Consider the following 14,770-nt stretch of genomic DNA (forward strand, 5'->3'; position numbering starts at 1 on the left):
CTCTCAGACATGGGGACCCGACCAGCAGGAGGCATTCCAACAGATCAAGGATCTGCTCGTCTCCGCGAAGGTGATGCGCAACCCAGATTGGAGTAAGCCATTCATCTTACACACTGACTGGTCCAAGTCAGGTGTAGGGGCTACTCTGTCACAGGTGGATGATGACGGTGTGGAATACGCCATCGCGTATGCTTCCCGGACCAACAGCCCTGCAGAACAGTCATTTTGCAGCTACGAAGGGGAGGTCAGTGCAGTGCACTACGCGGTGCAGCGGTTCCGCTACTACCTGTGGGGGAGGCGTTTCAAGTTGATCACTGATTGCAAGGCCATGCAGTGGCTCCGGACTACCGCGAAGCTTCGCGGTAAGCTAGCGCGATGGAGCCTGCTGCTCGCCGAGTATGATTTTGAGATTGTTCATCGCGCCGGCAAGGACAATGTGGTACCAGACCTTCTCAGCCGCCTGCCCACAGAGGACCTGCGCATGACAGAGGACACAGATGGGTCACTCACCGGCACGGCCAGCTACACAGCTCAGCATCCGGCACCCACTCAACAGCAGCAACGCTTTGCAGCTTTGCAGGCAGCAGCAGCTTTCGTGGCCGGCAGCACTGATGTATTGGCCCTGACAGAGGACCCTGGCACACGTGACATCTATGAGTCACCAGTGGCAATCAACTTTGTCAGAGGTGACCTCAACAGAACTGATGTGACTTCCCAGCAGTGGACCAAGTTACAGTCACGGTGGAGGGCGTACAGCTATGCCAGAGACAAGGTCTGGAGGACCATCGGCAAGCACGGCGCTCTAAAGCTTGAGGTGCCACCACCTGAGGAGAGAGTGGACATTATCAAGAGGGTTCACCACAAGATCGGGCATCTTGGCAGGGACCGTACCTACCATATGGTGTCCTGGTATTATTGGTGGCCGGGCATGCATGCCCAAGTTGCTTCTGTGTTGAAACAGTGCCTACAGTGCGACCGTGTCAGGTCCACATTTTCAGTCAAGCATGATCGTCTGAAGCCAATGCCAATCTTCGGCATGTTCTACCGGTTCAGCATCGACTCAGCAGGCCCTTTTCGTCCCAGCAGCACCGGCATGCAGTATGTTGTGGTGATTGTGGAGCATTTCAGCAAGTGGATCGAGCTGGTTGCTATACCGGAGCTCAACCCAGCACAGACAGCTCGTGCGTTCCAGGAGCGAGTGCTAGCTCGGTATGGAGCACCAGTGGAGTTAGTGTCAGACAACGGCCAGGAGTACCACGGAGAGTTCTCAGACCTCCTGCGCCGCCATGGAGTCGACCAGTTGGAGATACCTGCAGGCAGGCCGTCTACGAACGGGATGGCAGAGCGCATGGTCAAAGTGCTCAAGTCTGCACTCAAGAAATTTGTGGAGAACCAGGGAACACTGACCTGGGATACGTGGCTTCCAGTAATCGAGTTCATAGAGACAAGACAAGACTCTCTCCATTGTTGGAGCAGTACAATTTCTTTCTTTTTACACCCGTACACTGACACACAGTACGTCCACGGCAAGCGGCCATTATTCTTTAATTATTATCTCTAGTAGTCTTATTACTTACTAGTACTTACTAGCCATAGTAGTACGTACAACTCCCCCTGGTACGAGTACTACCACTTACCAGTTTTTTTTTTGGTTTTTTCACCCCTTGTCAGAAGGGTACAAATCATCCGTACCCAGGTACCTAGTACCTACCAAGAACGAGATACACGCGCTTCAGAATTCCGTCATCCTGTTTCCCATACTTTCCGTCTGACTCCCTTTTTCTCTCTTTCCGTCTGATTCCCAGCGCTAGCTTTCCAAGTATCGCGCATATGCTCTCTTTCTCTCGATCAATCCGTCCCTATAAATATAGTTGTTTCCACATGATGTAACACATTAACACAGGATTCTAACATGGTTTCGGAGCAGTAATATCCTGGGATATCCTTCATTTCTGGTACTCTACCGCCTGACAATTACAAACTCACTGACAAGAATCTACTCTGGACAACTGAACCCGACCTGGCCTGACCTGGACTCTTATCTGATCTACTGGACGTTCTTACTGCCGAACTGCCTGCTGGACGACGTACCCTACTCGGTACCTCGGAACTCCGTACTCTGAAATTCCTGAACCCGACCGGGACGGCCCGCGACTCTGCCGAGCATGCCGCCGAAACCTGCTGCCGGCCATGGCCCTGTCGGGGCCGCCCCTGGCACTCCGACTCCAGAAACTCTGGCATCACTGACTGCTCGCATCGAAGAACTGGAATCGCTCGCTAAACAGCAAAGCGACGAGCCACGACCAAGACAACTAACCTATGGGAAACTCGTGTCCCCAGGACCTTTCTCCCTGCCCCACAGTCGCCTTACTGACGAAAACCTTTCTTCTCGAACTTACACCAAACTGAAGTGTTCTCTGTACCCCACCGGTTTTGTCCGTTGTGACCCTAACAACCCTCCGGAAGGTTTGAAGGGGGTGAAACCCGCCGATGTTCCTACTTTCCAGGGGACTGATTTTCCTGAATTTTCCAAATTAGCACTGTTCAACTTTATGGCGGGCTACGACCCCATCCTCACCGAGGCCCTACTAGCCGTTCATGATGAACATCCAACCAAGGCCCACAACATGTCTACTCAACGCCAAGCCCTCCAACTACTCAAGAGTGCCCTAAGCCCCTACCAACCTGCCGCCGATCTGCTTTTACTCGTACCTTATGAGAGCAAACTGCCTGCCGCCGATGCCTGGAGCATGGTCCACACCCATTTTACTCGTGGTATCCTACTAAGTCTTGGACGTCACCTGCGAACATGTATCTCCCCACAATATTCTTCAGAGACCGCGATTTCTTACATTCATCGCGTTCTACTCGCTCGCGAAAATTGCCACTCAATTCTCCCAAACTGTGTCTCTGATGATTTGGCCAGCGTCCTAATCCTTACAGGATTATCGTCCATGTACGCGAGTACTGCAGAAAAATTGTGCGCGAACTATCTGGACACCGTCCCCTTCATCGATGAAATTCGTACTATGATCCTACTTAACCAAGGCTATGACAACGAGCACCTCCCCAAGACCTACTCAAACCCTCAGCAGACCCCTCCGAACCCTCCAGCAGGGTCTCCGGCCGTTCTGACCACTGCCGCGCCATCTTCCAAGACCCCACCAAGCCCTTGTTTTCATTGTGATCAGCCCGGCCACTGGGCGTGGGCATGCCCTAACCCTAAGGACCCAGTCGCTTTTGCCTCATGGAAAAAGGCTCGCGAGGAGCGCCGCTTCAAGGCTCGCTACCCTACTGCTCAAACACCCAACCCTAAGGTCCAGGATAACCCTACCGTCCAGATCAGCTCCGTCCCAGCGGGGGACAGTTCTCCCCATAACGATCTCTTCGGGTTCGACTACAGTGGCTAAATCTACGTACGAGTACCTGGCTACGTCTGAGCGGGGGTGTCAGAAGGGTACAAATCATCCGTACCCAGGTACCTAGTACCTACCAAGAACGAGATACACGCGCTTCAGAATTCCGTCATCCTGTTTCCCATACTTTCCGTCTGACTCCCTTTTTCTCTCTTTCCGTCTGATTCCCAGCGCTAGCTTTCCAAGTATCGCGCATATGCTCTCTTTCTCTCGATCAATCCGTCCCTATAAATATAGTTGTTTCCACATGATGTAACACATTAACACAGGATTCTAACACCCTTGGCACTCCTGCTGGCACCAGTTCCCCTCCCCCCCCCGGCCCCCACCGTGTACTCGTACTCGTAGTCGCTCTAGAGGGTCTCTAGCTAGTACAGTACGAGTACTACCTCTGGTACGGCCCACCTTGGTAGGGTACGAGTACTACCTACTTTTCTAGCCATGTGCGGCTGCATGTTCTGGCCTGTATGTGTATTATGAACCTATCACCTCTACTAGCTAGAGGTACTTTTTTTTTTACACCCCCGGGCAGGTGAAGGTAGAAAACCTCTAGAGGTACTACTGTCTACTCGTAGGAATAGGAATTTGGAATTACTAAAATTACTCCCGATTACGTAGGTACCCTCTGGTACGTTATTTCGTAATATCTTACGTGATCAGGGATCACCATTCACCACGTGGGAATTAGTTTTGTTTTCGTGCGGATCGTGCCCTCCGGCTCGGGAGAACATGGCCGGCGGGTGGGTGGAAAGACCACTGCGCCCCACTCTTTCGAGCCGAGATGCGACTCGAAGACCAGGCAAGCTCCGCCAGGCGCCAGGCGCAGCCGAGCCACGTGGGTTTATTTATACTCTACACTATGACAAGGTAGGCAGGTACTACCTAGCTAGGTATCCGTTACGGGTGGTAGGGTACCCGCCCTATTATAAATTATTTTATACTGGCTAGGTAGTCTAGTAGTTGTTAGCTACCGCCTAGAGAGGTACCTAGCTAGCGATAGTCTACTCGCAGGAGGCACTACAATAGATAGATAGATAGTAGCTAGACTCTAGTATGTATATCGATCGATTAAGTACTGTACGTACAACGCGTACTCACTGGCTACTCGTACGAGTACGATTACGATTATGTCGGCTATATATGGTACGAGTATAAATAAAGTATTTATGTTATGCATATTATGAGGAGGCGTGGCGGATATTTAGCGATAATATAGTAGACCTTTGCGGAGTGCGGAGTCTGTAGGTATCCCCCTACCTAGAGTACTCGTACTGTACGCAGGAGATACCTAGGAGATGCAGACTCAGAGTACAGCTTACCTGTCAGTACAGCTTACTTGAACCTGCCGCCTGCGTCAGTCAATCCGCGCCCGCCCGCCCGGCCCGGCCGGGGCGCTGCAGTCACAATTACTCACAATATTCCTCTCTGGAGTCTGCACTCTGACTGACTGCAGCTTGAGCTTTCCAGAGAATATTTTTCGGAACTGACCTGCAAAGATATTATGCAACCCACGATTTCCATTGCCCACCGGGCACGGTCCCACGAGCGGAAGTTGGAGCAGTGGATTTTCATGGTGTAGCGATATTTGCGCATGCATGTCAATCACTGTCCCTTGGCAATCTTTCTGACTAGCAGTGCTGACAGGCCGTGCAAACCGGTTGACGTGTGGAGTAGATTGGGATGTCTCCCGAGGCAGAACCTCAGCCCAGTGAGGCGGAGGCCATGGCAATAGTCCCGAAGGTGGCTTGGCAGGACTCGAACACCTCGGACGAAAAAGTGAGCTGCGGCCTGGCCGCGAACCCCAGCGTAAATCTGGCAGCGACGGCTGTCAATCCTTGTACCAGACTATCGGAACCTCAGTCCCGTTGGGAAAGGGGTCGGTGGACAAGTTCTGTGTTTGGGAGGAAACTCGCGTTGCTTCTCCCCTGATATCCGCCAGGCGCTAGAGCTGGGGCACTTGAATTGACAGCCCCTGGCCCCTGTGCTCGTGGTTCCACAGGGAGATGACTGTTCGGAGCAGAAGCCCCTGGTTACGGGCTGCAACCATCAGCTTGACCTGGTTTGATCCCCTGCAACGGTTCCGTTCAGTTGTTGTTCACCAACAGGAAGCTGCAAGCTGCAAACGTGTCTGTGCCTGTGACACCAGTGCATGCCCGCCTTGTCAAGTCTCCTTTTTCACACGGAAATGCACTGCTTGGCTCAGGCACCGGAAAATGCAGATTTACTCAGTAGAGACATAATGTCCGACACGTTCGCGGCACTTCCTTTGAAGCCGAAGCAAGTGATGAGGACCGGCAATACTCAAATCGAGTGTTGCGTCGTTGGGGAAACTCCCAGTGGCCAGATGGTGCGGCTGTCACTTCGAATGCATACCTGCAGTTGTTCATGCTGGGCACGACACCAGAACTAGCTGGTTGAATGAGCCTTGTTTATCTCCTCCTCGGCAACATGGGTTTCTCAGTGAGGCCGTGACTCGGCTTGGGACCGCAGGCTGTTGACATGCAAGTCACCCAGAAGTTCCGGGCATACTACGATGCCAACGAATTGAGGAAGGCCAAGGAGTGCCGCCAGCCAATACAACGGCCCGCTCCTCCCAGACTATCGGGCGCAAGCAAACCGGTGAGTCAGCCGTGCCTCTGGGGTTATCTTTCCATCCAACGCGGCAATGCAGCACCACATGGTTCTGCTCTGCCCGGCAGCTAGAATCGCATTGACAGTTTTCTGAATGGGAGCTGTGTTGCAGATGTTGCTCAGTGAGATTGTGCATGAGGACTGCGAGGGGCATCTGCCTGCTCTGCCCCCCTCTGGAGACGGGCAGGTTCCTTGCCAATGGATTGTGGATTCTTCGCAAGTACAATTGAATCGCCGACTTGCGGTTGGGGGTTTTGCCGAGGTGCGCCTCCATTGCCACTGGCCTTTGCGTGCCTCGGCACCGGCTTCTTCTTCGCAGGCTTACCAAAAACTTCGATGCCTCTGTCGGCAGGTGTTTCTGGGGCAGTATGCTGGCACCCGCGTGGCCGTGAAACGTCTGTTTGCTCAAACAAACCATGAAGAGTTTCGGCAGGAAGTCCGAATGCTGGCGCAGCTTCGACATCCGAATCTTCTCCTTTTTATGGGATACACCATGTATCCCTCCCTTGCAATAATCACAGAGTACATGCAGCGCGGTAGCCTTTACAACATCATCTCCAAGAGGGGAAACATCCCTCTGGAAACCAAGCTCCAACGATCTGTGGCTCTCAGTGTGGCCCGCGGCATGGTACGTGGAGGATTCATGTATTGTTTGCTGCCGCGATGCCCTGCAGCCTCCATCCGGAATGCATAATATCCTCCTCCTCCTCACTGGCTGCTGTCTGCACCAGGCTTACCTTCACAGCCGGTCTCCCCCAATTCTGCACCTGGATCTGAAGTCGGCGAATATTTTGGTCGACAATGCATGGCGTGTGAAGCTCGGTGACTTTGGGCTGTCGAGGATACGGATCAACTCGTGAGTGCTGTGACAGCCCTTTGCAGTTGAGGGAATGGATGCCGGTCGCTGAGAGCCTGTCCTGTTTTTATCGTGGCTGACACTTGACGCATGTTGGCCTGCTCCCACAAACAGTTTCATGTCAAGCGCTGCCTCATCTGGAGGGACTCCCCAGTGGATGGCACCGGAAGTTTTGCGCAGCGAGCGCTATGACGAAGCTGCAGATGTGTACAGTTTCGGCGTTGTTTTGTGGGAAGTGCTGACAGGAAAGGCCCCGTGGGCAGATATGCACGCCATGCAAGTGGTGGGGGCTGTTGGCTTTCAGGTGAGCACGCGTGTGTATTGCGCCTCATGAACGGTCATCAGTGGATTCATGCGCTTGTGATGGTGCTGCCGTTCCACGCTTGGGATTGACACACCCTGGCACCTGCAGGGCCGCATGCTACCCAGACCATCATCTCCGGACGCCGACCCCTTTCTTGTGGAACTCTGCATGCTGTGCATGCGGCCAAACCCTCGGGAGCGGCCCATGTTTTCAGCAATGGTTGATGCCCTGGATGAGCACTTTAATCACCGGCCCGGCTCGTCCTCTTCCTCCGCTTCGCTAGCCCATGTCACAGGGACTGTACCCCCGGTGGCAGAAGAACAGGTATGCCAGCGAACTGTATGTATGCCTTCCTTGAGGTTTGCCGTTGCTCTGGCATAGAATGGCTCAGACGTTGTGGTGATGGTCCATTAGGAGTCGCCACGCGCTCTTTTCAGCCCACCTCACGGGGAATCATCAGTGGGAACTGCTCCACATTCGAGCGGCCGTTTGTCCATCCGAACGATCAGCAACGCATCCTCTGAAGGGCGAGCGCCATTGCCTGACGACGAGCAGCTGCCCTTTGCACACCCCGACAACGCTTCGGAGCCAGCCGAATTTCAGGTGTGAACATCGCTGGCCTTCCCAATTATCTACGGTGGTGGATCAGCATGGGAATTTGCTTGTCATTTTCACCACCGAAAGGCTTCCCTGATACCAACCCACTGCGGTCCCGCAGGACAAGGAGCTGCCGAAGATGTATGGTTTGTTCAGGCAACCCTCCATCGTATCACCGTTTGCAGATTCAGAAGGTGGAAAGCGATCTCTTGTTTGCTTGCACATGCGAAAACACATGTTGCATTGTTTTTCTGAACTGAGATGCCTCGGCTGGCAACAGCCCCTGACCAGCAGTTGCTGTGTGTGCAACAGTTGCCCCAACCGCAAGGCAGACACCGCTGGTGTCCCCGTTTACGGACGGCCTTGGCTCGCCCACGTCAATGGCTGAGATGTCACTGGCTCAGGAGGCGGAATCTTCAGGTGTTGCTGCTGATCCGAGGATCGTCAGCGAAGCCTCGCGCCAGGAATCCATTATTTCTCCTTTTCTTCAAACCAATGACGGCTCTGAAGGAGTGGAAGCTGTGACCACTGATTTCAGCGGCTTGTCTGTCGACGTGGCGGCACCGAATGCCGTTGGAGCCCGAGGGCCTGAGACATCGCCTCCTTCACTGGCAAAGGAGTGGCACAGTGCGTCTTCAGGCCAGTTTCCGACATCTTCGCCTTTCGAGGTGGCCCCAACGGGCAGTGAGGTGGAAGAGGTTGACCCCACTCCTGAGGCTGCGGAACTGAGCCCTCCGCACACGCCCACGCAGCATCCAATGCGCTTGCAAGGCCCTCCGAGCAACGGATTCCCCGCTCACTCTGGAGTTTCAAACGCCAAGCAGCAAGTTCCTGCTGATGGCCTATTGATGTTGAAGCCTAGCCGAGGCCCAGCAAGCCGGCATGGGAGCCGCGATCCGGATCGATCCGCAGAGGATGCGTCTCATTTCCCTGACACTGACCAGACTCCATCCGCACCACCAAGCAATACGCAAGGCCGTAAATCTGGAAAGATCATGCGTGCATTCTCAGACGCCAGGAGGCGATGGACCTGCTCGACCAAGTAGCTGCTGCTGCATTGGGTGTGCCAAGCAGGCGCTAGGGTGCCACTGTAAATTCTGTACAGTACAATACTTGGGACGTGCGCCTGTCATAGGGATTGTCAGTTTTGGGGCCCATAATCCCGGGCATCTCCGCAGTCTTCATTCACCGTCTGACGCAGCTCAACTTGGCGCTGTGCGAATTGCTCAGTTGAAGGGAATGTCTGCAGTTGACAATAAGTACACTCTATGCAGGAAGCGTTCACCCCAGCAGAACAGCAGAAACCACATGGGGTGTGACTCGTCTGTTCACGGCTTTCAACTTTGGCGATCTGAAAGATGGGCACAATGGGAGGCCCCTTATGATTAAATATGCACCCTGCGATCGTCTCAACCGAAAATCGTGAACATTATAGGAACAGAAAACAATGGTAGGCGTGACCAGCGAATTGCTGCTGTTGGACTGCAGCCTCACACCCTTGGGAACCTGCTGCGGTGGAGAATCAGGCCGGCGTTCGGAGGCTCTCAGGTGTCTCCTCGCGGCGAGAGAAGATTCAGTGGTGGTACGGCTCCCCGCGGAGAATCGTCCAGCCTCTGTAAATTTGCTCCAGCAGCACAACGTGTGCCACCTAACGGTCCACCAGAACAAGCAAAAATACGCTTCAAGGGATGCCTTCCCAGTGCAACAGAGTCAAGGCACTCGCAGCGGAACTCGCTACGAGATAAGCATGAGCACCACACCAACTGGATCTCAAAGGAGCCTCGAGACATATCACCTGATGGTTGAGCACCATGGCAGACAGCCGTATCGTCTTTGAACCCCGTTGCTGGACCTGGGGATGGCGTCCCAGGCACACAGGTTGTCAATATCGTGAGCTCAGTTCTCCGTGCAATACGAGAGTGACACTGCATTGTCGGCCGGCGCTTCAAGGAGACTCCCAACCCATCGCGAGCCAAGAAGATGACAGCTCATGTCTGGATGTCACGTGAGCCAGGAGGTGGCATTGAGGAGACATTTGGTGGGGTGACACACAGCCACAAGGAGCGGTGGCGCTCAGGATTCACCTCCTGACTGTGCCCGTACGGTCCCCCAATACAGAAGACTATTCTGTTGAGTCCACGGTCTCCTGCGTCTGCCAGCAGCGTTGCCATGCCTTCCGACGTAAGGTCCTTGCCCCTCTCGTCCAGCACAACCACATAGTCATCAGGCGTGAGGAGTCTGAGGACGCGCTCCCCTGCACGGAAGCCCCAAGCCTATGCATCACTGCCTGTACGTACAGGTGGAAGGACCGCAGTCTAGCCATGGGGATCAACGGGGGTGGGGGCCGTCACCCTCGGTGGTCTTTTGGATGTTTGGATCGCTTGAATTCTTTGGATTTGGCCGAATTTGGACGTGCTCAAACTTGCAATAGTTCTGGATCTTGGAAGCGTACTCGTCTGCCATGAAGAAAAGCGTTGCACACGTTGTCACCCCGCAAAAAAAAGGGGGAGACAGCGTTTGTACTGTGTGTCGGAGAAATGCAAGGGAGGCGGCATAACTGCGTTGCTCGCAAACACAAAAGCTGTGCAGTGGGTATGAAACTGAGGAGATGCGACGTGCGCAAACAGACGCATAGGGTACAAAACGAGTGACATCGGCATCCCCAGCTGATCCCCGCTTGGCCCAGGCGGTTGATCAGAGTGCCAGCACACCTGCCATCAGCGAGGCTCCTTTGCTGTTCTTCTTTGTGATCGTCAACACCTTGATAGGCACCGGCCGAACAGCACGTGCCAGATTCTTGGAGCTGCTGCTGCAGATCACCGTCGCTGCCAATTCGAGGAAATGTGTCAGCACGGCGCAGGTGCGCAGGCGCGCTCTCGCAGACCAGTCACAGCCGGGTGATTGGCAGAGCAAAGAAGACGTAGCGTGCCATCAAAACCAGGCGTCCAGTCACTCGAGGGAGGCAGACTGTTGTGATCTGGGCAGCCATGATCAACCATGCAGCAGGCCAGTGCCGGAACGCGGTACAAGGTCGGAGAATACCTGTCATCATCTTGCTTCTCAGTTCTTTGCCTGCCCTTTGTCCGAACATCCGTCTACAATGAGGCAAAGACTTGCTGCCTGCCTGTAGCGCCGAGATGGAAGCCATGTCGTTGCCTTTCTGATTGCTGATCTCCTGCCTGCTGAGCCCTAGCGACGGAGGGGCCGGCCAGTGAGAGCGGGAGGGAGGGAAAGCTCTAGATATCAATTTCACACATGCACCTGTGCACGTTGCTGTTGAAGGAACTCCCAGGGGGGTGGAAGGACTTTCAACTTTCAAGTCCGAGCTTGACGCCGGCACCCCCACTTCAATATACTACAAGGAGATACCCTCTCTAGAGAGAGTGCTGGGGTTAAGGCCTAAGTAGGTAAGTAAGGATTCTCCTTTTGGTAGAAGGGCTTTTTTCCAGCTCTACAATTTTAGGTACTCGTAGTCCTCCCGGGCCCCGGGGTGCAAAAGAAACTAAAGTATTGTACAAAGTACTAAGCAGCCCTCGTGGACCTGCATGCATGGCCGGATGGGTCCACCGCAGATATGGACTGGTAGGGTACCTAGTACCTACATCCGTACTCGTACGAGTTCCTGGCGTGTACTACGGACGTAGCTTATACCAGTACTCGTACAAGTAGGAAGGCCGGTAGGGTACGGGGCACCTACCCATACGTTGATAGGGTGTTTTAGTATCTGCATATAATTCGTGCATCATGCGCATTTGTGCTGTGGTACCAGTACATATGGCAGGTACCCTACCTAGGTTCTCGGGTGCCCACATAGTATCCTAGCTGTGAGGCTGCCCCTTTCCCGTGTAATTACCTCGTCACCTCTAGGTACCTACTGTAGCTGTCTGTACATGCATGTTTTTTTTTTCACCCCCGGCCCGGGGAGAAGGTGGGTCGATGCCTGTATACAAAATTTTCGTACTCGGTTAATTTCGATTGCAGTACGTGGACGTCAGTAGGGTACGTGTACGAGTAGAATTTGAGAGAAATTTAGTTAGAGTGTCAATTATAATTTTCAAATCGATCGATATCCTGTCTGAAACGTTCAAATTTGTGGGCCAGGTTTGGAACTTGGCGTGTGCTGAGCTAGTGGAGTGCGACTTGAAACGCACACAACCAGCCTGGGATGATACTGGTCAGATGCATGAAAGCTGAATTGACATGCCCTGGTATTAGTTCAGGTCAGCAGCATAGGGGAGACAACAAGGCGTGCCCAATGATGGCTTTCTAGGCTGCAGGTGGCAGGTGGGCACGGTAGGGATACCTTCACGCGTTTCATGTAAACAATGTACACTTCTTCTGATTTGTGGGCTTCTGACACAGTGTGGGCAAGTGCTCACATTCTAGCACTGGCATTGACGGCCTGACCGAAAGGGCAGCCAGCCAGAACTGCATACCTGATCGCTCATGTCCCTTGCCTCCAGGCTGCTCCCAGCCAAGTGCTTTCGGAGAGGAGAATATAGCCGGCAGCCTGCAGGATCGGCGAGGGCGCGGCCCTGTGGACGACCAATCTTTTGCCGTCTGAACCGCCGACCAATCTTGTGCCAGCATGACCGGGAAGAAGCGGGGTTTGTCGCTGGAAGACAAGAAGGAGAAGGTCATGGAAATTTTCTACGAATCCAGTGATGTTTTCCTCTTGAAGGTTCGACAGCACTGCTATGCACTCTTCCTCCGTCACTGAACCGGCCTTCACTGCCTGCATGCCGCCCCGCGATCTTGGCGGGATCAGAAGCCGTGCACATAGAGTTGAGGCCCAAACCTGCCAGCCAGCAAGGCTCGCTTGCATCATGAAGCTTGAAAATTTTCGAAAGAGCCTGTGCCGAGGCTGAACAGTTAGGTCACAGCAATCCTGTGCTTGAGGTCCTCTGGATGCGCCGGCCCTGCCCAGGAAATTGAGAAGCTTGCAGTGAAGAAGGGCGTGACATTTCAAAGCGTCAAAGACGTGGTGCAAGAGCTGGTGGACATGGACGTGTTGCACCAGGAAAAGATTGGCACCAGCAACTTCTTCTGGGCGTTTCCGTCTGAAGCCTCTGTGAAGGTAAGACGAGGCACAGTTGCGGTACGCGTGGGTGCCTGACTAGCACAGGGCCGCCCGGGATTGCCGTCCAGGGCCCGGTGGCGGCGGTGCTTGTGGCCAGCCGTCAGTTGGTGAGATTGAAGGTCTGTACAACGCCTGCGAAACAAGCAGGACGACACGGGGAGTGGCGGACGCAAAAGATAGCCTCCAAAGTGCTGTGCCTCAGCGCTCCCTGACCCTTTTGTCTTCAATGCGCAGCTGGAGAAGGAGCACCGTGCCGCCAAATCGCAGCTCGATTCGTCGGAGAAAGCCCTGGAGCTTTTGTCCAACGAGCTTGACAAAGTCCGGGCAGAACGAGCCAACAATGTGCGTCTTTGTTACATCCGTGGCAAACCCATTCTCGCCTCGCCGCAAATGGTCAAAGCGGTCGCCCCATTGTTTTTTCTTTTGCGCCGTCGCTGCCGCACACATGACCGGTTGTGATCCGTATATGAGCGAGTTGTCTGGAGAGAAGAAACTGGGACCCGCACTTGGTTGCCCCTGAAAGAACGGTCGATGGCACAAGAGGGGATGACTCAGAGGGGATGACACGCGCAGCACAATCTCCTCTGAAGAACAACGATTTGAGTGTTCTTCCGCTTAGAAATCTGACCCGAGGCGCTGCTCTCAGGGGGACATTAGCAAGCGGATGGAGGAATTCAGTCAGCTGAAAGCCCAAGAACAGGACCTGCAGCGGCAACTGCACAGCCTACAGAGTTCGGACCATGTTTTGTTCCAAGAGCTGGGTGCGTCTCACTCAACCGCGCAGTCCCTGACACATAGACCCGGCAAAGTCTTGGAACACAACGTGTCTGTCTCTATGCCAACTGCCAATTCTGTACCGTAACATCGGTGGTGCGCTGCTGCTGAATCTGGGCATTGTTATTCCTGCATGCCTCCCCCCGCACTTCCCTTCCCTCTGACTGTTGCGGCACTGTCGATGGCAAGCAGTCCTTCCAGCGCACTTCCCTTGCCTTACCGTACACACCATTGCACTGTGCGCCCCCAGGCGATGCCATCCCAACAGCCCGTGATTCCGCCAACCGTTGGCTAGGTAAGCGTCCAACGCCCACCCTATTGCGGCAGTGCAGTGGGCATGGATTTGGGGTTGTCGGGATTGCTCAGGCTCTGGTCAGGGGGGAGTCCGTTCCTGGCTTCCGCAGCTACAGTCGTGCTGACACACCGTGTGGGAGAGGACTTGAATGTCGGCTCGGGCGTCGGTTGCATGCTCTCGCCTGCCAGCTATTGTGTCTGTAAGATTGTCCGTTGCCACAGATAACATCGACATGCTGCGTGATTGGACAAAGAAGAAGTTCAGTGGGATGGAGGATCAAGTGGACAACTTCTTTCACGAGGTACGGACGATTTTGTGAAGGCCGCGAGGCCAAACTTGTTCCGCCACTTTGCTTATTCCGACTCACTGAGCCCTCGAAACATTCACTGTTTGCTTTGGTTTGCCACGGCTTCGCTGGGATGGATTGCTGTGCAGAACGGCTTCACAGATGACATGGAGCAGCTGGAGTGACACCGGGCCAACACCAAGCGATGCTGATGGAGCCGACGACATCATCACCTTCCTCGCCATGCTCGGTACCTACCTCTCCTCCGAATCCCTCCCAGCAACAGTCGGATTTGTGGCGTCAAGAGCACATATGCCGATTACATTCCCTTGTGCCCTGCGCTGCTGCTGATCCTGCTTGCAACAGCATGAAACAGCCGGCTAGACAGGTTAGGGGTTGCACTCAAAATGGCAAGAACCGGGACACATCCCAGGGGGGGGCTAGACAATTCCTACAACGTCTGCATGCACAACGCTGCAGTCTTTACAGCTCTCAACCCCCCCCCCCCCCCCCCCCACACACACACACTCA

At 54.2% G+C, this 14,770-nt stretch overlaps 3 protein-coding genes across 3 annotated transcripts; 2 read left to right on the forward strand and 1 right to left on the reverse strand.

Annotated features, from left to right (window-relative positions):
- The first annotated feature begins 4,936 nt into the window (after positions 1–4,936).
- On the forward strand, positions 4,937–8,917 carry LOC142358022 (uncharacterized). The gene is made up of 12 exons (XM_075409494.1): positions 4,937–5,192; positions 5,416–5,475; positions 5,620–5,763; positions 5,907–6,035; positions 6,160–6,309; positions 6,400–6,675; positions 6,779–6,903; positions 7,018–7,207; positions 7,316–7,531; positions 7,622–7,810; positions 7,926–7,998; positions 8,117–8,917. The coding sequence occupies exons 1-12, from the start codon at positions 5,097–5,099 to the stop codon at positions 8,848–8,850; spliced, it is 2,382 nt and encodes a 793-aa protein (XP_075265609.1). The 5' UTR covers positions 4,937–5,096; the 3' UTR covers positions 8,851–8,917.
- Positions 8,918–9,315: 398 nt separating this feature from the next.
- LOC142358028 (uncharacterized) lies at positions 9,316–12,252 on the reverse strand. Its single transcript, XM_075409501.1, has 6 exons — positions 12,241–12,252; positions 10,689–10,899; positions 10,516–10,629; positions 9,889–10,058; positions 9,600–9,656; positions 9,316–9,452 (listed from the first exon to the last, which is right to left on the reverse strand). The coding sequence occupies exons 1-6, from the start codon at positions 12,250–12,252 to the stop codon at positions 9,378–9,380; spliced, it is 639 nt and encodes a 212-aa protein (XP_075265616.1). The 3' UTR covers positions 9,316–9,377.
- Positions 11,969–14,660, forward strand: LOC142358024 (uncharacterized). The gene is made up of 8 exons (XM_075409497.1): positions 11,969–12,088; positions 12,268–12,485; positions 12,732–12,881; positions 13,119–13,226; positions 13,531–13,645; positions 13,909–13,953; positions 14,175–14,254; positions 14,389–14,660. Exons 2-8 carry the CDS (start codon positions 12,393–12,395, stop codon positions 14,422–14,424), a joined length of 627 nt encoding a protein of 208 aa, XP_075265612.1. The 5' UTR covers positions 11,969–12,088; positions 12,268–12,392; the 3' UTR covers positions 14,425–14,660.
- Positions 14,661–14,770: the final 110 nt, after the last annotated feature.

This window comes from Convolutriloba macropyga, unplaced genomic scaffold (genome assembly GCF_964194025.1).
Source record: "Convolutriloba macropyga unplaced genomic scaffold, txConMacr16.3 SCAFFOLD_641, whole genome shotgun sequence".
Lineage (NCBI taxonomy): Eukaryota > Metazoa > Xenacoelomorpha > Acoela > Convolutidae > Convolutriloba > Convolutriloba macropyga.

Bases quoted from the DNA above. Each gene is read 5' to 3' on its own strand.
- LOC142358024 (XM_075409497.1), top strand. From the start codon at position 12,393: ATGACCGGGAAGAAGCGGGGTTTGTCGCTGGAAGACAAGAAGGAGAAG. The intron at 12,486-12,731 runs GTTCGACAGCAC...GGCCCTGCCCAG, and splicing joins GTGATGTTTTCCTCTTGAAG to GAAATTGAGAAGCTTGCAGT. The intron at 12,882-13,118 runs GTAAGACGAGGC...TTCAATGCGCAG, and splicing joins CGTCTGAAGCCTCTGTGAAG to CTGGAGAAGGAGCACCGTGC.
- LOC142358028 (XM_075409501.1), bottom strand. The intron at 10,630-10,688 runs GTCTGCGAGAGC...TCGAATTGGCAG, and splicing joins CAATCACCCGGCTGTGACTG to CGACGGTGATCTGCAGCAGC. The intron at 9,657-9,888 runs GTGAATCCTGAG...CGCCATCCCCAG, and splicing joins CGTACGGGCACAGTCAGGAG to GTCCAGCAACGGGGTTCAAA.
- LOC142358022 (XM_075409494.1), top strand. From the start codon at position 5,097: ATGTCTCCCGAGGCAGAACCTCAGCCCAGTGAGGCGGAGGCCATGGCA. The intron at 5,193-5,415 runs GTGAGCTGCGGC...GTGGTTCCACAG, and splicing joins CGAACACCTCGGACGAAAAA to GGAGATGACTGTTCGGAGCA. The intron at 7,208-7,315 runs GTGAGCACGCGT...TGGCACCTGCAG, and splicing joins TGGGGGCTGTTGGCTTTCAG to GGCCGCATGCTACCCAGACC.